At 43.9% G+C, this 25,428-nt stretch overlaps 1 protein-coding gene and 1 non-coding gene across 2 annotated transcripts; both read left to right on the plus strand.

Moving 5' to 3' along the window:
• Nucleotides 1–375: 375 nt before the first annotated feature.
• Nucleotides 376–25,181, plus strand: LOC116987011 (CMRF35-like molecule 1). The gene is made up of 7 exons (XM_033042891.1): nucleotides 376–500; nucleotides 6,932–7,267; nucleotides 9,030–9,066; nucleotides 14,383–14,483; nucleotides 19,274–19,345; nucleotides 19,958–20,013; nucleotides 24,315–25,181. The coding sequence occupies exons 1-7, from the start codon at nucleotides 461–463 to the stop codon at nucleotides 24,504–24,506; spliced, it is 834 nt and encodes a 277-aa protein (XP_032898782.1). The 5' UTR covers nucleotides 376–460; the 3' UTR covers nucleotides 24,507–25,181.
• On the plus strand, nucleotides 14,531–14,603 carry trnak-uuu. Its single transcript has one exon. It is a non-coding gene; the product is annotated as a tRNA-Lys (tRNA).
• Nucleotides 25,182–25,428: the final 247 nt, after the last annotated feature.

The following is a 25,428-nucleotide window of genomic DNA, read 5'->3' on the forward strand; positions in this document are numbered from 1 at the left end:
AGCCCATCCACAATAAATAATCCCAAGAATGATAATGAGTTTAGATGTAAATTTGTTCAGCAATTTTTTAAGCAGAGCTCATCGTACCAAATGCATTATGCAGGATTTGAAGCATTTAATAGGGATTGCAACAGCCATAAGATTTTTAACTCTACTTGCAACAGTCTTTTCGTCACGAACAATCACACAGTGGATTCAATTCTTCCAACAAGGCTCAGAAAGCAAACAATTAGGCTTTCACAGGGGCCTGGGCGTTGTACAATGGATGCCTTGGTACTCATTTATGGGGCTAAATCTGAGGCTATCAAAACAAGAAGTTGCACTTTCTATTCTCCATTTGAGTTGAGGTCATGGTCTTGCAAGTGTGGAGGGGAAGTGGAAGTTCACACACAGCTGCGCAGAAGTAGGACCTCAGACGAAAGAGCTGCTTTTAAAGTGGAGTTAACAAGAGTAATTAAAAATGGGTCTTACTCTTCTCCTGTCAGTTGTTTTTCTCTCAGGTAAGAAAACCATTGCCTTGTTTGGATTTTTTTTAAGTGTTGGAAACTTGGATTTGTATCTGTCTGATCAAGGATCTATTGGAATTGCTCGCAACATTAGGTTCATCAATACAAAATAGCCTTCAACTGCCCTTCAGCATGGAATTTGCTTTTAAATTCAGAGAGTTTCCTTTTAACTCTCAGAGAAATGTAATTGTGTGTGTCGGAAGGAACCTCGGATGCTGGTTTACGCAGCAGATAGACACAAACTGCTGGAGTAACTCAGCGGGACAGGCAGCATTTCTGGGTTGAAGGAATGGGTGACATTTTGGGTTGAGACCTATCAGGGAGAGCATAATTGTGAGAATAAAGGGTTTTTTTAAAACGTTAATTTATGTCCAAAGTTTGGAGAATCATGAGAGAAAATAAACAAACATGTTCAAATGTAGTTTAAAAGCTTTCATTTCCTGTAATGGAAAATTACGAATTTTAAAACTGGATTGAAAAATACAGATTTTTGTTGGGATTTGAAGAGGCTTTTAGATAGGTGCATGGGTATGAAAGGAATGGAGGGGTATATCCTGGCTGGACACAAAAAGCTGGAGTAACTCAGCGGGACAGGCAGCATCTCTAGAGAAAATGATTAGGTGATGTTTTGGGTCGAATGAAAGATATGCAAAAATGTAACATCTTTTATATTCGTAAATATCTTTCATATTTCATTTATTTGTTCTCTATCTCAACATCTATATCTCTCGTTTCCCTTTCCTCTGACTCTCAGTCTGAAGAACGGTCTCGACCCGAAACTTCACCTATTCATTTTCTCCAGAAATGCTGCCTGTCCCGCTGAGTTACTCCAGCTTTTTGTGTCTATCCAGGATATACCCCTCCATTCCTTTCATACCCATGCACCTATCTTAAAGCCTCTTCAAATCCCAACAAAAATCAGTATTTTTCAATCCAGTTTAATTTTTGTAATTTTCCATTACAGGAAAATTTGTCTATCTTCTTTTTGTCTATCTTTGATTAAAACCGGCATCTGCAGTTCCTTCCTACACATATATTATCCTGGCATCATGATCAGCACAGACATTGTGGGCCGAAGGGCCTGTCCCTATGCGGCTCTTTTCCATGTTCTATGTTCTACATTAGCTAACCGCATTATCTTTTAACATTAATATTAACCATAGTACAACTACAGCAGCCAGTCATTATCCATATAAAGTGGTAGTCTAATATGGCGACCTATTCCTGGCATTGCTGACCAGTAGTAATGAGCCCCTGCATGAATGCAATGAGGTTTAATTGAAGAAACTTTGTACACTCTTGTTTTGATCGGGGAATTTTTGTTCGATTGCATCTGTCAAAACCATTCACGAACCGATTAGTTTAAAGAATTTATAAATAATTCTGCTGAGCTGAATTACATGAAATGAAATTGCTTAATTATTACCGACAGGCCAAATTTGTTCAGGATTTGGGTTTAGTTCTAGTGTAGATATACAACGTGAAAACAGGCCCTTCGGCATCATGTTCAGCACAGACATTGTGAGCCGAAGGGCCTGTTCCTGACCTGCACTGTTCTTCATGCTGTGTTCTATTAAAATGGCATCTACCGTTGAAATTTTTTTTATTGGTTATGAAACACTTTGAAACAACTTTGGACAATGAATGGCACTGTATGTGTGATCGTTCTGTTAATATTGTAATTTCCAAATAAAATTTCTCTGAGTTCAACCTATTTAGTCAGACAGAATCAATCAACGTATTTTTTTATGATAGATTTGTGCTAAAAGACAGAAAGAGGAAGAGATGAGATGGCAGATCTCAGAGGTGAATTTAAATTATTTGTTGGATTCATAGAATCCCTAAATCTCCTAGGGTTTAGTTTAGTTTCTTAATGTCACGTGTACCGAAGTACAGTGAAAAGCTTTTGTGTTTCATGCTATCCAGTCAGCAAAAAGACTATACAAGGTTACAATCAAACCATCCACAGTGTACAGATATAGGATAAAGGGAATAACGTTTAGTGCAAGATAAAGACAGTTCAAAGGTCTCCAATGCAGTAGATGGGAGGTCAAGACTGCTCGAGACCTCCCATCTAGTTGATCTCGTTTTTGATTTACATGGATCCAGTTTTAACTTAAAATGTAATATCTTGGATTACCCACAGCCTTTGCAAAATGTTCTTAACAGATTAGCTTGGTAATGGACCACAAGTACTGAAACGTCTATGATCACCATTGAAGGTGCCAGGGACAAGATAATGCTAATGCACATTTTATATTGAATGGGTAAATGAGGAGGATATTAGTCTGGGAGGAGTCTTCCTGAAGTGGAACGCCAGACTACATAAAAGGACTACTCTTTCTGATGTTTCTATATGCCATTCTACACTGGTCACCCTGAATAGACAATGCAATGGAACATTTTTAAAGAATGACTCACACAAAGCAGTAGTGGGTGCATATTTTGTACGCTTCCATTCTCTCTGGGGTATTTAGTGTCATTTGGTTCAATGGTTGTTGAGGCAGGGACTATCTCAATGTTTAAGGAACAAATGGACAGGTACTTGGATAGGTACACAAAATTGCTGGGGAAACTCAGCGGGTGCAGCAGCATCTATGGAGCGAAGGAAATAGGCGACGTTTCGGGGTTTCGGCCCGAAACGTCGCCTATTTCCTTCGCTCCATAGATGCTGCTGCACCCGCTGAGTTTCCCCAGCAATTTTGTGTACCTTCGATATTCCAGCATCTGCAGTTCCTTTTTGAACAGGTATTTGGATAGGACAGGTTTAGAGGGAGATGGGCCAAACACAGGCAAGTGGGATGAGTGTAGATGGGGCATGCTGGTCAACATGGGCAAGTTGGGCCAAAGGGCCTGTTTCCATGCCGTATGACCCTATGGTTCTTTACTGAAAGTGAGATCATGTCCATTTGCATTTGAAAACAAATGGCCCTAAAAACTTTGCTACTATAATCACTTCCAATAAGATTGTAAATTTCAGCAAACCCATACATTTAGTTTTAGTTTCAGAGATACAGCATGGACACAAGCCCTTCAGCCCACTGAGTCCACGGCGACCATTGATTACCCATTCACACTAGTTCTATGTTATCCAGGGCCGGCCTTAGGGGGTGCGGGGCCCAATTGGGAACAATTTTGGTGGGCCCCAGGTTCCCAGCCAAGGTGTGTCATTCCAGTTATTTAGTATATATTATGAAATTGTACACTAGATGCTATGGATTATACACTGTGTGAATCTCTCCTGCTCCCTCCCGTTTGCCTGTCAGTAGCTCCGCTGGCTTCCAAACTTTGCCGTAGCTGCTAATTATGTGATTGGACACAATGCCCTTGCAGACAGCGGCTGATTGGACGGGAGGAGATTTATTTGTTGATTGGACGGGAATTTTAAAGCAAGCTGGTTGGTGATTGGATGCAACCCCCTTAGAGACAGCGTTCGATTGGCCGCCAAATAAAATTGCCAAATCTGTAACAAAAATCGCTGGTCGGTGCGATCTCAGTAGACTATCTGTTTGTATCTCCAAACTAAACAGTATAACATGCAGGTACATTCATTTAAAATTAAATTCAGTGATTATTTCACATGATTTCTCACTATGTAAAGCTCACTATCTGACCAATTTCTGTTTAACACGTTTGGTCTGCCGTGAGCATTTTTCTCTCCCAAAACAGTTCATATCTAGCAAACCGATCAACGAACCAGACAGCAGTTGGACGCAGTCATAGAACCATAGACAATAGGTGCGGGAGTAGAGGCCATTCGGCCCTTCGAGCTTGCACAGCCATTCAATATATCCATGGCTGATCATCCAACTCAGTATCCTGTACCTCCCTTTAGCCACAAGGGCCACATCTAACTCCCTCTTAAATATAGCCAACGAACTGGCCTCAACTACATTCTGTGGCAGAGAATTCCAGAGATTCACCACTCTCTGTGTAAAAAATGTTTTTCTCATCTCAGTCTTAAAAGATTTCCCCTTTATCCTTAAACTGTGACCCCTTGCTCTGGACTTCCCCAACATCGGAACAATCTTCCTGCATCTAGCCTGTCCAACCCCTTAAGAATTTTGTGGGTTTCTATAAGATCCCCCCTCAATCTTCTAAATTTTAGCGAGTACAAGCCGAGTCTATCCACTCTTTCTTCATATGGAAGTCCTGACATCCCAAGAATCAGTCTGGTGAACCTTCTCTGTACTCCCTCTATGGCAAGAATGTCCTTCCTCAGATTAGGAGCCAAAACTGTACGCAATACTCCAGATAGAGGGGGTTTAAATGTGTTCCGAGGGTCCCAGAGGGGTTTAGAGACGTTATAATCCCCCCCGTGAGAAATTGTATTTCTCTGAAATTGAAGGTAGACATAAAGCTGGAGTAACTCAGCAGGACAGGCAGCGCAGCGACTCTGGAGAGAAGACCCTTCTTCAGACTGAATTAAACTCTCGTCGGTGAGAGTACGTGATTGTCTGAAGAAGGGTCTCGACCAGAAACGCAACCCTCTCCCCAGAGCCGCTGCCCGTCCCGCTGAGCCACCTTCAACTTCAGAGCCAAACAAAAAGCACAGAGTGCTGGAGGAACTCAGCGGTCAAGGCGGCTGCCTCACCCGCTGGGGTTCTCCAGCATTTTTGTCTACCGCTAAACATCAATGATTCCGGGAATGCTGAGGCAACAGGGTGAGAGAGCTAGAGAGAGACGAGATGGGGAGCAGGAGAGAGAGAGCGCGAGAGAGAGAGGGAGGGAGGGAGAGAAAGAGCAAAACACAGAGAGACACAACGTGGGTCGGTAGGTGAATGACTAACCTGCACACCAGGAAGAAGCCCCTTCTCGCGGTCCGGGGCCCTCATTCATGATGGTGAGTTTAAAGAAATTCTCAACGTGTCATCGATCTACATTCCTCAGTAAATGTAATTGTGTTTTAAACAAGTATTTATGACGCCGCGTGAATCAAAGGAACACGGCGTCATTAATACTCATTCAAAACACAATAACATTTACTGAGGAATGTGGATGGATGCAGATTGATATAACAACTTGTTAACTACTTCATGTTAAGAAGTGCTAACAGTACTAGTTAACAAATCGTTTGTGTCTGATGGCCGTGCAGCGGTTGTTATACATGGTCGTTTAAAAAAAAAATCCGGATGGCGAATTTAAAAAAAAATCTTTATTTAACAAAGAGAATTCGTATTTCCGTTCGAAATACGGAACATTAGTGCGGGGCCCCCATTAGGCGCGGGGCCCAATTGGGGGCAATCGGTCAAATCGGCTTAAGGCCGGCCCTGATGTTATCCCACTTTCTCATCCATTCCCTACGCACTAGGGGGCAACTTATAGCAGCCAATTAACCTACAAATCACAAGGTCACAGGGAGAACATGAGAACTAGAACATCGAACTGTCTGCAATTTGGTTTTGGACAGAAATGCAGAAGTAATCAATTGTTAGTCAAACAGTCAGACCAGGTGCAAGGTAAGAGAGGCTAAGTTGACCTGGAAGCAAGCCCTTCAGCCGAACCTGTCCCTGCTAACCCTCACTTATTTAATGAATGAATGATACTTTATTGCCACTTGTACCTAGGTATAGTCAATTGCTTTGTTTTTCTGGAGAACATGGACAGGTGATGCTTTGGCTCAAGTCTGAAGGGTCCCGATCCAAACATCACATATCCATGTTCTCCAGAGATGCTGCCTGACCCATCGAGTTTCTCCAAGGCAGTACACCATGTGTAGAGCACCACAGCCTAGACTGTACTCCACGTGTACGACACCACAGCCTAGGCTGTACTCCACATGTACGACACCACAGCCTACAGTACCTCACCATTGGTCGCCAACTCGCTGGTCGCCAGCCGCCTGCCACTGCGGACTGGGAGAGTCTGTGTTCCACGTGTACATGGAGTGTGTGACGTTGCAGCCCCTGTTCCAATACCTGAAGGGGCTGCTCCTTGTCTTCTGCCCGCACTTCACACCCACCATCCTCGTCTTTGGTTAGGGGAGAGGGTAGGAGGGCCGAAGATGTCCTGGTTGGGTTGCTCCTAGGCCTGGCCAAGCTGGCCATCCGCAAATCACAGCGACAGGCAGAAGGGGTGCTCTGCCCGAGCCGGCTGCCTGATCCTTTTGTGGGGTTACGTCCGCGCCCGGGTAGTACTACACGCTGTCCACGGGTGCCCTGGGGGATTTCCAGGACCGCTGGGCACTGTGGGGGGTGGAATGTATCCTCGATAAGGATACGAAAATAGTGATTTAATATTAAAGAACATTTACTTTATTTTGTGTTACGGCAGTGGGTTGTTTTGTATTTTTGTGTGTAAATAGTTGATTTAAATTATTTTTGGTTAAAAAAAAAAACATGTGTCGCCATCAAAGGAGCTCATTAGCACCCAACAGTAGCAGCGTTCCCCTCTTGTACATTTGATGCATGTTTTTGACCTCTCAGTGACACACGCCGACATCAATGGGCCGAGCGTGGCATCTGGAACCGTGGGAGACAGCGTGAAAATCACATGCAAATTCCACACGCATTTCAGCAGCGAACAGAAGTACTGGTGCAAAGGATACTATCGACGAAGCTGTGTGATTTTAGTTCAAACACAGGGCCCTGAGAGGAAAAGCAGAGATGGCAGAATAACGATAACAGCTGATAATACAAAAGGAGAACTTACAATCCGAATGGGGAGTCTAACAAAAGCCGACAAGGGCTGGTATTGGTGTGGAATAGAAAGGTATCACCTTTTGGACCCATTATATCCTGTGGAGCTTAATGTTCGTGAAGGTAAGATGTAGATTTGTGTTCATTCATATAAATGCAATTTGTCTCTATATTTTTGTTCAACTAAGCATATGGTTGGACACTAAACTGAACATGGAACATTAATATAGAAAAGAATATAGATGCTAGTTTCTCCCCCAAAAAAGATACAAATTGCTGAAGTAACTCCATGGGTAAGCCAGCATAGTCAAGGAGTCATAGAGTCATAACAGTGTGGAAACAGGCCCTTCAGCCCAACTTACCCATGTCCCATCTATACTAGTCCCACTTGCTTATGTTTTGCCGAAATCCCTCTAAACCTGTCCTACACATGTCCAATTGCTTCTTAAACGTACCGATAGTACTTGCCTCAGCTACCTCCCCCAGCAACTCATTCCATAAACCCATCAGCCTTTGTGTGAAAAAGGTGCCCCTCAGAATCCTAACAAAGCTCTCCCCCTTCATTTTAAACTTATGCCCTCTCTGGAGATCTCTGGAGAACATGAATAGGTGATGTTTCGGGTAGGGTTGCCAATTTTCTCACTCCCAAATGAGGGACAAAAGGTAATAATAAGGGACAAATTCCCAACGGCAATTCGTTGACCGACTGGGCCGTGGCTGGGTGAATGACGAGTTGGCCCGGGTGCTGCACTGCACACAAAGCCCAACCGGTGGGCCAGCTGAGGAGTTTTGGCCCGGGCTGCGCGCCTTCGCGCGCAAAGTCCGGCACCCCATCCAACTCATGAACCGATGATCGGCCGTGAGAAGGAGGGGGGTGGTGGTGACGGCGGTAAGCGAAGTTCCGAAGGTCGGACAGCTGGCCGGTTGCCGACCAACGGGGCCAGGGGCGAGGCGCTGCTGCTGCACTCCATGGGCTGCACTACGTCGGGACCGGTGAGACAGGGCCGGACGCCCCGACCCGACAATCCGCCCGACCCGAGTAGTAACAGTCAAATATGGGACAAGGGTGGTCCTGTACGGGACAAACCAATTTATCCCAATATACGGGATGTCCCGGCTAATACGGGACAGTTGGCAACCCTAGTTTCAGGTCAAGTCTGAATAAGGGACCCAACCCGAAACATCACATATCCATGTTCTCCAGAGATGCTGCCTGACCCATTGAGTTACTCCAGCACTTTGAGTCTTTTTTTCAGTGTGATTCATACTTTTGGTTATAAAATTTGGATGAAAGATGGGGTTTTCTTGTACCTCATCTCCCGACCTCCCAAAGCCTTTCCACCATTTACAACACATAGATCACCCATGATAGAATGGCAGAGTAGACTTGATGGGCCGAATGGCCTAATCCTGCTAATATAACTTATGAACATGAGCAGACAAGGCAGTAACATAATGGAATCATCTGCACTTGCCCGCAAGAATGCAGCTTGAATCTGGCCCGGCTCACCTGCTACAGATTGAGGACCCACAGAAACCCACCTGGAGAACCAAAGGACACTGTTTATGAAGCCACCTTGTTAATAGACATTAGGAGAGAAAGAAAACAATTAAAAGATCAAGGGTACACAAAATTGCTGGGGAAACTCAGCGGGTGCAGCAGCATCTATGGAGCGAAGGAAATAGGCGACGTTTCGGGCCGAAACCCTGGCCTGACCTGCAGTTCACTGATTTCTTTGTCATTCAGTTTGTTTTCTCTCTCTAACTTCACTTGTTAATTGATTAGGATGATCTTTCTGTTTGTGTTGCATTATAACAGTAAATCCACAACTCAATGTTGGTGAATTAGTGAATGATAAAATTATGTTTTCATACATTTTACCAGGTAAAAAGCTACTTCCTTTGGACAAAGAAAGACTAAGGTAAACATCAAATATATTTTTGTCGCTCTGCACAAAAAATAAAAAAATGGACTATATTGCTCCAAATATTTAGAAGGATATCAATAAAGTATGGTCAAAGAATCTTGGAGTTGTACAGCATAGAAACAGGCCCTTTAGCCAAACATGTCTATCCTGACCATTGTACCTGTGTACCTATACACTTCACTGTATTAATTCCAAATAGCTTGGGATGGCAGGGTGGCACAGCGGTGGAGTTGCTGCCTTACAATGCCAGAAACTCGGGTTCGATCCTGATTAGAGGTGCTGTCTGATCGGAGTTTATACATTCTCCCTGTGACCTGCGTGAGTTTCCTCAGGGATCTCTGGTTTCCTCCCACATTCCAAAGACGTACAGGTTGGTCGGTTAATTGGTTAATCCCGTAAGCATTGTAAATTGTTCCTAGTGTTAGGATACTTAGAAACATAGAAAATAGATGCAGGAGTAGGCCATTCGGCCCTTCGAGCCTGCACCGCAATTCAATATGATCATGGCTGATCATCCACCTCAGTATCCTGTACCTGCCTTCTCTACATACCCCCTGATACCTTTAGCCACAAGGGCCACATCTAATTCCCTCTTAAATACAGCTGCTAGTGTATGGGAGTCGCTGGTCAGTGCAGACTCAGTGGGCCGAAAGGCCTGTTTCTGTGCTGTATTTCTGAACTAAATTTCAATGTCTTGCTCATTCAAATATTCATTATTTATTTATTCAAATCATTTGCTATGTCGCTCTTCCAGGGAGATGCTAAATGCATTTCGTTGTCTCTGTACTGTACACTGACAATGACAATTAAAATTGAATCTGAATCTGAATTTAGTTACCTTGTAGTATTCCTGCCTCCAGTACACACTCTGGCAGCTTATTCCAGATACCAACTACTCTCCAAGTTACTCACCTTTACACCTCCTCCCTCTCACCTTAAAAATATGCCCTCTAGTTTTTGACACCTCCACCATGAGAAACAGACTGTGGCTCTCTACAATACTGGGCCTCTCATTATTTCATATATCTCTATCTTGTCAGCCTCCTTTGCCAGGGAAAACAGACACAACTTATCCAATTTCCTCCCATCACTCATGCCTTCTAGTCCAGGCCACAGTTGAAGCAGTTCAAAGAACTTAATAGACTAAAGCAGTGGTTCTCAAATGGGGGTACGTGAAGGCACTCCAGGGGGTACGTGAGATTTTAAAATATAGGCCTACATATATTTAAAAAGTAGCATCCATGCAAAAATCCTTGGCACAGTGCTCTGTTTAAAGTCTTTTTTTTTCAACCAAAAATGCTTTGCGCTGGTTAGGGGGTACTTGGCTGAAAAAATATTTCACAGGGGGTACATCACTGAAAAAAGGTTGAGAACCACTGGACTAAAGGGTTGTCTTTGTTAAGAAAATTTTGGTCTGGTCCAGAATTGCATATCCACTGAACCGCAGAAGACTGAAAGGTAACTTAATGAAAAAGTGGAACATCCTTAAATCTGGAGATGGGGAGACTGCTCCCTCTTGTGGGAATAGTCTAGAATTTGGAGTCCATGTTTAAAAACAAGGGGCGTTCATTTAAGACTGAGATGAGAGGAAGTTATTTTCTCTCAGATGCTATTAAGTCTTCGGAACGTTCTTCCTTGGAAGTGGAAGTGGAACCTATGACTATATTTTAGGAAGAATGGTCTGATGAGCAAAGGTGTGAAAGGTTATAGGGGGACTGTTGGGGTAACGATCTTGATCGATTGATTGAAACATGCAGCATAGATACAGGCACATTGAGTCCATGCCGGCCATCGACCAGCTATTCACTCTAGTTCTATGTTATCCCATTTCCACATCCACGTCCTACACACTAGAAGCAATTTACGGAAACCAATTAACCTACGAAATCGCACATTTTTGGGATGTGGGCATTCTTTTTAGATATGATAGTCGCATTTAACAGGCTTTTAAATAGGGACATGGAATGGCAGGGAATCACGTGCAGGCAGATGAGATCCGTTTAACGTGGCATCATGTTCGGCACATACATATTGTGGGCTGAAGGGTCTCTACTGGTACTGTACTGTTCTTTGTTCCATGACACCGGAGCACCCAAAGGAAACCCACGTGGTCTCAGGCAGAACGTGCAAACTCCACACAGACAGCGGCTGAGGTCAGGAGCTTATTAAAGGGCAGACAGAGCAGGTTTGGGGAGCTGAGTGGAACATTGTTCCTGATTTTTGAGCGCGTAAATATTTTTAAGATTTCCTTTCCCATCAGAGAGATGGTTCCCCTGGTGTCGGCTGTATCCATACCGACAGAGAGCAGTAGAATGAAGACCATTGAAGCCCCAGCACTAACCCAACTGGTTGGATTATTCTGATCCCACCACACAGCTCACACCCACCTCTTATGGGATGCGAGATCTTAAACTATAAGACTATAGGACATCGAAGCAGAATTGGGGCATTCGGCCCATCGAGTCTGCTCCGCCATTCAATCATGGCTGATCTATGTTTCCCCCTCAACCCCATCCTCTTGCCTTCTCCCCCTTTGACGCCCTTATTAATCAAGAACCTATCAATCTTCGCTTTAAAAATACCCAGTGACTTGGTCTCCACCGCTGTCTGTGCCAATGAATTCCACTGATTCACCATCCTCGGGCTAAAGAAATTCCTCCTCATCTGCTTTCCAAAGGTACGTCCTTTTCTTCTGGGGCTGTGTTCTCTGTCCCCAGACTCTCCAACTACTGGAGACACCCTCTCCATATACGTATCCTGTACAACCACAGGGCTCCCCAAATCCCACCCACATCTCCCTCACTCTTGTATAACCATATAACCATATAACAATTACAGCACGGAAACAGGCCATCTCGGCCCTACAAGTCCGTGCCGAACACTTTTTTTCCCTTAGTCCCACCTGCCTGCATTCATACCATAACCCTCCATTCCCTTCTCATCCATATGCCTATCCAATTTATTTTTAAATGATACCAACGAACCTGCCGCCACCACTTCCACTGGAAGCTCATTCCACACCGCTACCACTCTCTGAGTAAAGAAGTTCCCCCTCATGTTACCCCTAAACTTCTGTCCCTTAATTCTGAAGTCATGTCCTCTTGTTTGAATCTTCCCTATTCTCAAAGGGAAAAGCTTGATCACATCAACTCTGTCTATCCCTCTCATCATTTTAAAGACCTCTATCAAGTCCCCCCTTAACCTTCTGCGCTCCAGAGAATAAAGACCTAACTTATTCAACCTATCTCTGTAACTTAGTTGTTGAAACCCAGGCAACATTCTAGTAAATCTCCTCTGTACTCTCTCTATTTTGTTGACACCCTTCCTATAATTGGGCGACCAAAATTCTACACCATACTCCAGATTTGGTCTCACCAATGCCTTGTACAATTTTAACATTACATCCCAGCTTCTATACTCAATGCTCTGATTTATAAAGGCTAGCATACCAAAAGCTTTCTTTACCACCCTATCTATATGAGATTCCACCTTCAAGGAACTATGCACGGTTATTCCCAGAACCCTCTGTTCAACTGTATTCTTCAATTCCCTACCATTTATCATGTACGTCCTATTTTGATTTGTCCTGCCCTTCTACACAGAGTTGACTTTGAGCAAAGATTAAAGGGCCTGTCCCACTTAGCAATTTTTTCGGCAACTGCCGGCATCATTGACTGTAATAGGTCACCGAAAAATTTGCGGCGTGATGCGGCGTGATGCGGCGTGATGACATATTGGCACGCGGTGTTTTTTCAAGTGTCGCAACATTTTTTTTTGTTGCCGCTGGATTTCGAAATGTTCAAAATCTTTTGGCGACACTGATATGACGCCGGCAGTCGCCGAAAGAATCGCCAAGTGGGACAGGCCCAGAAGCCACAGGCAGTATGAGCAAGCCCAGGCCCACTGCCCACTCTGTTCCCTTCAGACAGCTCACTCTGCCACCTTGACTGATTCTAAAAATCGTTTTCACACCTTACCCTTCCATATCTCTAGGTCTCCCTCTCCCCTGATTCTCAGCCTGAAGAAGGGTCTCGACCTGAAACGTCACCCATTACTTCTCTCCAGCGATGCTGCTTGTTTCTCCGGCATATTGTGTCTCTCTTCAGTGTGAATCAGCATCTGCAGTTCCTATATACATAACAGTCAAAAAATGGAATTATGTTAGATAAATCAAAATATTGATAAAAAATTAATCAATAAATAAAAATAATATAAATTAAAGACATTAATTAATTAATTAAAGTGGGAAACATAGGATTTTTGCATATCTATCTCGTAAGAACAGCAATGCTGAACTGAATAGGGTCATGCTAAAGTGGCACGGTGGCGCAGCCATAGAGTTGCTGCCTTTTTTTAAATTAAAAAAATGTATTCAATTCTTAAAAAAATAATATTACACTACAATAAAACAAACCAGATCCCACCACCATAGTACAATACAAACATATATCCTTAATAAACTACTGTACAGAGTTGCTGCCTTATCGCCAGTGGCCCTGGTTTGTTCCTGATTACGGGTGCTGTCTGTGTGGAGTTTGTACGTTCTCCCTTTGACCGCATGGCTTTTCACCGGGTGCTCCGGTTTCCTCCCACATCCCAAAGACGTGCGGGTTTGTGAGTTAATTGACTTTGGTAAAATTGTAAATTGGCCCTAGTGTGAGGGATAGTGCTAGTGTGCGGGATGATCACTGGTTGGCGTGGACTCGATGGGCCTAAGGGCCTGCTTCCGCGCTGCAACTCTTAAGTCTAAAGTCTAAAATCTAAATGAAGAACCAGCTTAGAGAAATGTAAAACTGAGGGGAATGGTATGGATATGGAATAGGGGTAACACAGTGCTTCCCCACAGCACCAGAGACCGTGGTTCGATCCTGACTACGGGTGCTGTCTGTCTGGATTTGTACGTTCCCCCTGTGACCACATGGGTTTTCTCCAGGTGCTCCGGTTTCCTCCCATATCCCAAAGACGTGCATGTTTATAGGTTAATTGGCTTCTGTAAATTGTCCCTAGTGGCTAGGATTGAACTAGAATGAACGGGTGATAGTTGGTCGGCGTGGACTCGGTGGACCGAAGCGCCTCTTGCCACGCTGAATCTCTAAACCTAAAAATTAAAAACTACTGGAATTAAATAAATGCAAAGGTGTTGCCTGCAACTTTGACTGTACTGAGAGGTTAGAAAGTGATACCATACGTTAAATCAGAAATAATAAGATCTTGCATAATTGTTCATTGTTATCTTTCATGTTTCTCTGATATGCGAGCTGAAATGTCTGCAATTATTTTAGTGATTTTCTCTTTTTCTTAACCGCCAAGGTTTTTCTTAATAATCGGACTAGTCTTCGGAATATTAACGATTATGTTTATCGGACTCCTGTTCCTGGTTATCAGAAAAATTAGAAAGAACAAAAATAATGGTAAGTTCAGAAACTGTAGATGTTGGGAACATGCATAGAGCAAGAGGGCCCGGATAGCTCAGTCGGTAGAGCATCAGACTTTTAATCTGAGGGTCCAGGGTTCAAGTCCCTGTTCGGGCGTTCATTTTTAGGGCGGGCCAGTGGCGCGGCGGTAGAGTTGCCACCTCACAGCGCCAGTGACCCGGGTTCGATCCTGCGGGTTCTTGTCTGTACGGAGTTTGCACGTTCTCCCCATGACCTGCGTGGGTTTGCTCCTGGATCTCCGGTTTCCTCCCACACTTCAAAGACCTACAGATTTGTACGTTAATTGGCTCGGTATAATTGTAAATTGCCCCTAGTGTGTAGGATAGTGTAAGTGTGCGGGGATCGCTGGTTGGCGCGAACTCGGTGGGCCAAAGGGCCTGATTCCGCACTGTATCTCTAAACTAAAAACACTAAACTAAACATGAAGTGCAGGAGTAACTCAGTGGGTCAGGCAGCATCTCTGGAGGAAATAATGTGTCGGAAGGAACTGCAGATTTAAACTGAAGATAGACACAAAATGTTGGAGGAACAACATCTAATCCTTTGCAGGGGTGGCTTACAGCCCAATGGTATGAATATTGATTTCTCTAACTTCAAGTAAACTCGGCATTCCCTCTCTCTCTATCCCTCCCCCACCCAAGTTGCTCCAGCATTGTTTTCACCTAACAAACAGCTAACAATAGCCTGTTTCCTTTATCATGGTCAAGAAGGAACTGCAGATGCTGGAGAATCATGGTTTATCATGGTTACTTTTTTGAATATCTTTCACTCATTGTTCTTTGTCTCTCTGCATCTTCGTGTATATCTCTCGTTTCCCTTTCCCCTGACTAGTCTGAAGGGTCTTGACCTGAAATGTCACCAATTCCTTTTCTCCAGAGATGCTGCCAGTCCCGCTGGGAGTTACTCTAACTTTTTGTGTCGGTCTCTGGAGGACATAGATAGGTGACCTTTCAGGGCAAGACCCTTCTTCAGACACATTGCATTGGAGGAGAGAAAGCTGGAAAAAAGTTGTTGCAGGACAAAGCCTGGCAAATGAGAGTTGGAACATCTAAAACTACATCTGCAGCTCCTTATACCTCCAAGTGTGAGTTGGACACAGTTGTGGGGAATTTCTAATTGGCAGATGGGCGGAAAAAGGTTGGAGTGAAAACAGAAACAAAATGATGATAAAAAGGGAACAAAGGTAAAAAAGATAACAGAGTGTTTATAAGGGGAAGAGGATAGAAACACATTTAGTTTACTTTATTATTGTCACGTGTACTGAGGTACAGTGAAAATCTTTTTTGTTGCGTGCTATCCAGTCAGCAGAAAGACTAAACATGACTAAACAGCCATCTACAGATACGTGATAAAGGGAATAACATTTAGTGCAAGATAAATTCCTGTAAAGTCCAATTGAAGATAGTCCAAGGGACTCCAATGAGGTGGATTGGAGGTCAGGACCGCTCTCTAGTTGGTGGTAGGATGATTCAGTTGCCTGATAACAGCTGGGAAGAAACTGCCCCTGAACCTGGAGGTATGCGTTTTATAAAGTGAAATGTTAAGCCAGAAGGAGGGAGGGGGGGGGGGAGAAGTCAAGTCAAGTCACATTTATTTATATAGCACATTTAAAAAACAACTCTCGTTGACCAAAGTGCTTTACATTTGTTATAAGAATAGTATAAACAAGCAAACTACATACATATATACATATAGCCCTCGCTCAGTGGACGTCAGGAAAGGCTTGGGAGTGCAGATAAGTTTTTAGTCTTGACTTAAAGGAGTTGATGGAGGGGGCAGTTCTGATGGGAAGGGGGATGCTGTTCCACAGTCTAGGAGCTGCAACCGCAAAGGCGCGGTCGCCCCTGAGAAGGAGGACGGAAGTGGAAGGGGACGGAAGGGACAGGAGGAAAGACTGGTTGGGACAGTGGAAGAATGAGTCTGTACCAGGGTCAGGAAAGGAAGGGGGGGAGAAGAAAGAGAATGGGGTGGGATGTTACCTAAAATTAAAGAATTCAATGTCCATGTCGTTAAGTTGTAAGCTACCCAAGCAGAATTTAAAGCATTGTTTTAATGGTTGAGTCTTGGTTTGCAATGATCTAAACACATCTGCATTTGAGAACTGTGTGCATGTTGTCAGGCAGAAATCTCCTCATATTTTCATTTCAATAACCTCATATTTTTTTATTTCATTCTGGCATAGATCTCATTAAAGGGGTCTGCCAGAATTGCTGAAACCTCCTGTATCTCTTTGGAAGAATAGGAGTTCTGTTACTCTGTCTGTCTATTCAGTACAATATAATGGTGACATGATTGCCACTAGCGTGGAGACAATTTGTGTGTGGTACAAAGCTGCATGCATTGTTCCTTGCTGACGGTCTTAAAATCTTAGAGAGTCATGTGAGCTGCACAAAGGTGATTTTCATGTGCTAATTAAAAGGACCATTTGTCAGCAGTCTCTCAGAGTCAAGTCCACCCCCAGTCTGGTACTGTGCAAAGAAACAAAACAGCTATACTTTCCCGAACAATTATCAACACACGAGATGAGTGAGCTGGCTAATATGAAATGATTCTTTTGTTAATAAAACAGGCCCTGAGAGTTCAGCAGCATCCTCTCTTTCTGCGCCCCCTCCGTGATTCCTCCTGCTCTCCGACACTATGACCACGTATATCTTTCGTTCATTTGTTCTCTGCATCTCTCGTTTCTCTTTCCCCCGACTCTCAGTCTGAAGATGGGCCTCGACCCAAAACATTACCTATTCCGTTACTCCAGAGATGCCGTCCGTCCTGCTGAGTTACTCCAGCTTTTTGTGTCTATCTTCGGTTTAAACCAGCATCTGCAGTTCCTTCCTACACATATCATCTGCTTCACTGTCAAATCTCCTCAAGGTATGCCTACTTTGAAGAAGTTCTCCATCTCCCACCGACGAGAGTTCTGCGACATCCTCTCTCGCTGCTCCCCCTCTGTGAGTCCTCCTGCTCACCAACTCTATGACCACGCATATCTTTCATTAATTTATTCTCTATGTCTCTATTACACTATCTATATCTCTTGTTTCCTTTTCCCACGACCCTCAGTCTGAAGAAGGGTCTTGACCCGAAACACCACCTACAGTATTCCTTTTGTCCAGAGATGCTGCCTGACCCGCTGAGTTACTCCAGCTTTTTGTGTCCATCTCCTGTTTTACTACCTGCTAAGTAATCTTGTTTGATAGAAACATAGAAAAATAGGTGCAGGAGTAGGCCATTCGGCCCTTCGAGCCAGCACCGCCATTCAATATGATCATGGCTGATCATCCAAAATCAGTACCCCCGTTCCTGCTTTTTCCCCATTCCCTTGATTCCTTTAGCCCTAAGAGCTAAATCTAACTCTCTTTTGAAAATATGCAGTGAATTGGCCTCCACTTCCTTCTGTGGCAGAGAATTCCACAGATTCACAACTCTCTGGGTAAAAAAAAAATTCCTCATCTCAATCCTAAATGGCCTACCCCTTATTCGTAAACTGTGACCCCTGGTTCTGGTCTCCCCCAATGGCTTGTTAAATTATAGATTGATGTTCTGTTAGGAGTTAGTATTTTGTGCCTCTGTTTAGTTTGAGCAGCAAGATATGTAGATTAGGCAGAAATTACTGTATATTACTACAAAATACCAAAATATCCATTATAAACCCAAGACACAGTTCAATTCTTTAGATTAAATTATTTATGTATAAAATTCTGTCTTTGGTTTATGTTTAGGATTATTATTGTCACGTACTGAGGTACAGTGAAAAGCTTTGGTTTGCATGCTATCCAACCAGATCACATAATACTACACATAAATACAATCAAGTCAAACATAAGTACCATAGGTAGAGCAAAGGGGAAGATACAGAGTGCAGAATATAGTTCTCAGCATTGTAGAGCATCAGTTTCAGAGGCAAAGTCCAACGTCTGCAATGGGGTAGAGGTGAATCGGACAGTACCCTAGCTTAAGGAAGCTACCATTCAAAAGGCTAATAAAAGAGGAAAATAAGTTGTTGCTGAGTCTGGTGATGCGCGCCTTCAGGCTTCTGTATCTTTTGCCTGACAGGAGCAGGGAAAAAAAGGAATGACCAGGGTGGGACAAGACTTTGATTATGTTGGTTGCTTTTCCGAGGCAGCGTGAAGTGTAGATGGAGTCAATGGTGGGGAGTCTGGGCTACATCTACAACTCTCTGCGATTTTCTGCCGTCTTAGGCAGGGCTGTTCCCAAACTAAGCTGTGACGCAAGCTGGCAGTATGCTTTCTATGGCGCATCATGTTAAGTAAATAGGAGAGTGTGTCTAAGCACAGCAAACGACAAGGGAAGTCATTGTTGAGTAACAGATCTCATCCTGCCCAATTAACACAAATGGTCCAAAACAACTTTCAACTAATCTGACAGCATGGTGGCGCAGCGGTAGAGTTGCTGCCTTACAGCACCAGAGACCCGGGTTAGATCCTGACTACAGGTGCTGTAGTTTGTACGTTATCCCTGTGATCTGAGTGCGTTTTCTCCGGGTGCTCCGCCGGTTTCCTCCCACACTCCAAAGACGTATAAATTTGTAGGATATTTGGCTTGGTATAATTGTAAATTGCCCCTAATGTGTAGGATAGTGTTAGTGTACGGGGATCGCTAGTCGACGCGGACACGGTGGGCAGAAGGACGTGTTTCCGCGCTGTATCTCTAAAACTAAAACTGAAAAACTAGTCAGCATCACACCTGGATGATAATTGTTGATCTGGCTCAATCTTTAAAGCTCGGCCTTTGCATTTAATTGTTCACAGGTGCGAGTGAACGTGTGGATGGCTGTAAAGTGGAATTTAAAGGAATGCAGGAGATTGAAGGTGAAGGGACAGGTGAGTGGGCCAAGTTTTTAAAAAGACCAGGAAATCTCAGTATTACACAGTGGCGCAGTGGTAGAGTTGCTGCCTAGCACCACAAGAGACCAAGGTCCGATCCTGACTACGGGTGCTGTCTGTAAGGATTCTCCCGGTGTCTGTGAGGGTTTTCTTTGGGTGCTCCGGTTTCCTCCAACATCCCAAAAACGTATAGGTTTGTAAGTTAATTGGCTTCAGTAAATTGTAAATGACCCCGAATGCGCTCGATGGTGCTAGTGTACGGGATGATCAATAGTCAGCACGGACTCGGTGGGTCGAAGGGCCTGTTTCCACGCTGTATCTCCAAAGTCTAAATCTTTACATGGATAGGACAAGTTTTCCGGGATATGGGACCAAGCGCAGGTGGGACCAGTGTAGCTGGGACATTGTTGGCCGTTGTGGGCAAGCTAGGCCGAAGGGCCTGTTTCCACACCGTGCACTCTATGACTCTTTATTGACACAGCATCTATTTAGGTTTTTCTTTTAACATTTGGGTGTGCATGCTAAAAAAAAACCAGTGCATTTTAGAAATTACATTTGACAATAAATGTTTTCGATTGGCACGACTTAATATCTTTGTGTTTTTTTTAGATAAGAAGGAAGGCGACTCAGCAATAGAGAACTCTGTCCCGAAGTCAAACTCTATGGTAAGGCCTACAAACGTTTGGCAACATTGGACGTTTCAGTGCCTGCAAAATTATTTAAGGGGCGCGTTGCAATTGTGATACACATCTTCTTTATTTGCATCTAAGATATCTCGGTCAACAAATTTTATTTACTATTGCAATCAAAGTTGTAAACCTTCTCAGAGTAGAGAAACCGAACTTTAAAATGTGAGCCAAAGATCGACACAAAATGCTGGAGTATCTCAGCGGGACAGGCAGCATCTCTGGAGAGAAGGAATGGCTGACGTTTCAGGTCGAGACCCTTCTTCAGTCCCGTCTCCACCCAAAATGTCACCCATTCCTTCTGTCCAGAGATGCTGCCTGTCCCGCTGAGTTACCCCAGCATTTTGTGTCGATCTTTGGTTTCAACCAGCATCTACAGTTCCTTCCGACACATTTAAAATGTGAGCTGCATCTCACCTTAAACATGCCATAGGTAGACAAAAATGCTGGAGAAACTCAGCGGGTGAGGCAGCATCCTCCGATGATGCTGCCTCACCCGCTGAGTTCCTCCAGCATTTTTGTCTACCTTCGATTTTCCCGCATCTGCAGTTCTTTCTTAAACATGCCATAGATCAACCCTGGGGAGGATAGATTTAAAAAGTCCCTGGTAAATCTGTCCCTGCTTACCTCAAATTTTTAACCTCTAATTTTAAATTCCCCTACCCTGGGATAAAGATTGTGAATCTAGGCCCCTGATCATTTTATACACCCCTCAACCTCCTCTGCTCCAGAGAAAGAAGTCTCAGCCTATCCATCATCTCCTTATAACTCCAGGTAACATCCTTGTGAGATTTCTCTGCATTATTTCCAGCATAACGAGGTCCTTCCTATAGCTGGGTGACCACAACAGTTCATGCACTCCAATATAATATCTTTACTTTTTTTGACTGTATTTCTTTGAATTGACTAAATGTGTTGATGTATTATAATTATTAAATGCTCCATTCCTGCCACTCACACTCATGATTGATGGATGCAGCATGGAAACAGGCCCTTCGGCCCACCGAGTCCATGCCAGCCATCTATCATCTGTTCACGCTAGCTTAGTTTAGTTTATTATTGTCACATGTACCGAGGTACAGTGAAAAGCATTTTTGTTATCCAGTCAGCGAAAAGACTATACATGATGACATCTACAGTCTGAAGAAGGGTTCCAACATGAAACTTCACCTATTTCTATTCTCCAAAGATGCTGCCTGACCCACTCTGTTACTCCAGCACTTTGTGTCTATCTTTGGTATAGGCCAGCATCAGCTGTTCCTTCCTACATATACATGGTTACAATCAAGTTCTATATAAGACCACTTGTGATCCACTCCCGACACACTAAGGGAAATTTGCAGAGGCCAATTAGCCTGCATAGGGAGATCTTGAAAGAACTGCCAACAACCGAGTGAGGTGGAGGACATTTGTCAATGGCCTGCGCTCTCAAGAGGAGCAAAGGGTTTAAGAAGAAGAAGAATTAGCCTACAAACCCGCATGTCGTTGGGATGTGGGAGGAAACCGGAGAACTTGGAGGAAACCCACGCGGTCACAGGGAGAACGTGCGAATCCCTTGTGCTCTGCCGCTGCGCCACTCACTCTTCTGATCCATAATTTCATATTTTGTTATAAGATAGATGAACACCATTTCGGACCATCAAGTCTACGCTAACTCTCGGGGCTATCATATTTAGTCAATGCACAAACATCTGCTTTATTCTGGCTGCTGGACTTTTCCTATTAATCAAAAGCTTTGCCCTCAGATGGATCCCAGTCCCGGTCACCTTTATCAGTTCATTGTCCTGATTGTACGTTCAGCCAAGCCTCTCCAGTTCAACAACTCCTCCCATGGAAACATGATAACAACCAGATAATCTCTTTTCACTTTTCTCTGAGCAGTGTGGGTTAAGGACAAACTATTGGCAACGACGTCAATTGCAGCTCTCCTACTCTTTTACTAAGTAAACCCAGGGGATTTTTATGTAGAAACAAAAAACTGCACATGCTGGATAATACACAAAAAGACACAAAGAGTTTAGTTTAGTTTAGAGATACAGTGCAGAAACAGGCCCTTCGGCCCGCCGAGTCCACGCCGACCACCAATCCCTAACCACGAGCACTATCTTACACACTAGGGACAATTTACAATTTTTACTGAAGCTAATTAACCTGCAAACCTGCACGTCTTTGGAGTGTGGCAGGAAACCAGAGCACCCAGGGAAAACCCACGCAGTCGTGGGGAGAATGTACAAACTCTAGACAGACAGCACCCGTGGTCAGGATCGAACTCGGGTCTCTGGTGCTGTAAGCAGCAACTCTTATAGGTGACGTTTCAGATCAAGACCCTTCTTCAGATATGTTAGCTTCAAAGTCTGAAGAAGGGTCTAAATCTGTAATGTAATCTATCCATGTTCTCCAGTGATGCTGCCTGACCCGCTGAGTTACTCCAGCCCTTTGTGGCCTTTCATGGGATTCTTCTGTCAATTTGAGAGTGTAATGATCCTTGGATTAAGATTTATCCCATTTTCCTCTGCCTACGGTTTCCTCTACTTGACAATTGAACCATCCACCCACAAGAGTGGTCCTGACCTCCCATCCACCTCATTGGAGACCTTTGATCTATCTTCAATTGGACTTTACTGGACTTTATCTTGCACTAAAATTTATTCTGTATCTGTACAATAGACAATAGGTGCAGGAGTAGGCCATTTGGCCCTTCGAACCAGCACTGCCATTCAATGTGATCATGGCAGATCATTCTCAAACACTGTGGACGACTTGATTGTAATCATGCAGAGAAGCCACAAACCCATACGTCCCAAAGTCATATGGGTTTGTATGTTAATTGGCTTCTGTAAAATTGTCCCCAGTGTGTGAGATAGAACACTTGTTGGCCAGCAGGAACTTGGCGGGCAGAAGGACTCGTTTCTACGTTGTATATCCAAACTAAAGTAAACTAAATCAATATCAAACTTGGTTACTTGGATTTAGTTTAGAGATACAGCATGAAAACAGGCCCTTTGGCCCACCCATGCCAACCACCAAGCACTCATTCATACTCTTTCTATGTTATCCCATTTACTCATTCACTCCCTGCACTTTAGGAGCAATGTTTTTAACGGAGCCCAGAAAACCTACAAAGTTGCATCTTTGTTAATCAACAACTTTCTTTCTTGTACAAATGTTATTGGCTCCAGCTCCACTGTTTGTTTTACTGGGAAATATATTATTGCTAGAGCCAGCAGTTTAGTTTGTTGGACAAAAGTACATCTTCAATTAATCAGGTATCACTTTTTCCATGCATATTTTTTTTAAATATAGGTGCAGGAGTAGGCCATTCGGCCCTTCGAGCCAGCACCGCCATTCAATATGTTCGGAGAAGGCAGGAATGTAATAATAATAATAATGGATGGGATTTATATAGCGCCTTTCTAATACTCAAGGCGCTTAATACTCAAGGCGCTTAAATACTCAAGGCGCTTGTATAGGCAGGAATGTAGTACTGATTGGGGATAATCAGCCATGATCACATTGAATGGCGATGCTGGCTCGAAGGGCCGAATGGCCTACTCCTGCACCTATTGTCTATTGTCTATTGTCTATCTAGAATCAGTACACTGTTCCTGCTTTCTCCCCATATCCCTTGATTCCATTAGCCCAAAGAGCTGAATCTAACGTTCTCTTGAAAACATCCAGTGAATTGGCCTCCACTGCCTTCTGTGGCAGAGAATTCCACAGATTCACAACTCCCTGGCTGAAAAAGTTTTTCATCATCTCAGTCCTAAATGGCCTTTATCCTTAAACTGTGATCCCTGGTTCTGGACTCCCCCAACATCGGGGAACATTTTTCCTGCATCTAGCCTGTCCAAACTCTTAAGAGTTTTATATGTTCCTATAAGATCCCCTCTCATCCATATCTAAGTGTCTAAATCTCTTCTCTATCGAAGTGTGTTCGATTCAAAACTAGTCCCACGCTGCACAAATCCACTATCTCAATCCTGGGGAGCAGGGAACCTCTGAGACTGAGTTTAGTTTAGTTTTAGTTTACGAGGGAGAATATACAAACTCCGTACATGGATATGTGACATTTCGAGTCGGGACCCTTCTTTAGACCCTTTGCCAAAGTCCAAAGAAGGGTCCCGACCAGAAACGTCACCCATCCATGTTCTCCAGAAATGCTGCATGACCCGCTGAGTTACTCCGGCACTCTGGGTGTTTTTCACTTTGTAAGCCTGCGTCTGCAGTTCCCTTGTTTCTAACACGTCGGTTTTGTTTTTTTTCCTTCTCATTGTCCGCAGTTGGCCAAAGAGATGGAAGCCGGAGTTACCTACGCCACCGTGGCAATCCAGCAGAGCAACAACCACCAGGAAGACTCCGCCATGTATGATAACGTCAACCCTTCCAAGATTCAAGAAGAGAAAAAGCCGCCGGTTACCGAGCCTCCAAACGCAGAACCGATAGAGTATTCGACAATTGCATTCAAAAAGTAAAATTCTTCCCATGATGTTCGAGCCGTTCTTTGCAGAACAACATCCCTCCAAGTCATAACTTATTCCATTTGGACACACGTGTCATTTTGCACCTTGTGTTCATCCACAGGTTATAATCCCACGTTAAAAACTGCTGGAAGAACTCAGCAAGCCAGCAACATCTGTGAACGCAAAGGGATGGCCGATGTCTCTGAGCCAAAACATCGACCATGACTTTGTTTCTGCAGATGTTGCTTGGCTCATTTATTTCTTCCAGGGGTTTTTTTTTTTGCTAAGGGGAAGTCAAATGGATCTCGGTTCTTTTCTTCACACAAAATGAAATGGAAATATGGGATTTCCTCTCTCAAATGTTTGCTGAGGTGCGCATGGGCGTAGGGGAGGGAGGACAATTGAAAAGTTTGCTAGGCTGGGGAATCTGATCTTCACCACCCAAGATACTTCTAGATACAAATCAGCCACGATCCAATTGAACTGTAGAAGAGGCTCAAGGGGCCGAATAGCTGTCTCTTCTAACCTAACCTGCCCATTTAACCTAAGATGTGACATTTTAGTCAACTTCACTAATATCCTACTTAACTACACAGTCATTCCCCAGCAAAAGAAAAAGTTTTAGACTTTAGAAATACAGCGCAGAAACTGGCCCTTCGGCCCACCGAGTCCGTGCCGACCCGTACACAAACACTATCTCAGAAGCCGATTAACCTACAAACCTGTGCGTCTTTGGAGTGTGGGAAGAAACCGGAGCACCAGGAGGAAACCCACACGGTCACAGGGAGAACGTACAGACTCCGTACAGACAGCACCTGTAGTCAGGATTGAACCCGGGTCTCTGGCGCTGTGAGGCAGCAACCCGAACACTGCGCCGCATCCCTTTTCTCAGATTCAGGGATAAACAGCAAGGTTGAAGGTGCTGCTTCAGATA

This window comes from Amblyraja radiata, chromosome 24, assembly GCF_010909765.2.
Source record: "Amblyraja radiata isolate CabotCenter1 chromosome 24, sAmbRad1.1.pri, whole genome shotgun sequence".
NCBI classification, from domain to species: Eukaryota; Metazoa; Chordata; class Chondrichthyes; order Rajiformes; family Rajidae; genus Amblyraja; species Amblyraja radiata.

What these genes read in the sequence shown, in the direction of transcription:
- LOC116987011 (XM_033042891.1), top strand. Translation starts at nt 461, where the DNA reads ATGGGTCTTACTCTTCTCCTGTCAGTTGTTTTTCTCTCAG. An exon ending in GTCAGTTGTTTTTCTCTCAG is followed by an intron (nt 501 to 6,931) that starts GTAAGAAAACCA and finishes TTGACCTCTCAG; the next exon opens with TGACACACGCCGACATCAAT. An exon ending in GGAGCTTAATGTTCGTGAAG is followed by an intron (nt 7,268 to 9,029) that starts GTAAGATGTAGA and finishes ACATTTTACCAG; the next exon opens with GTAAAAAGCTACTTCCTTTG.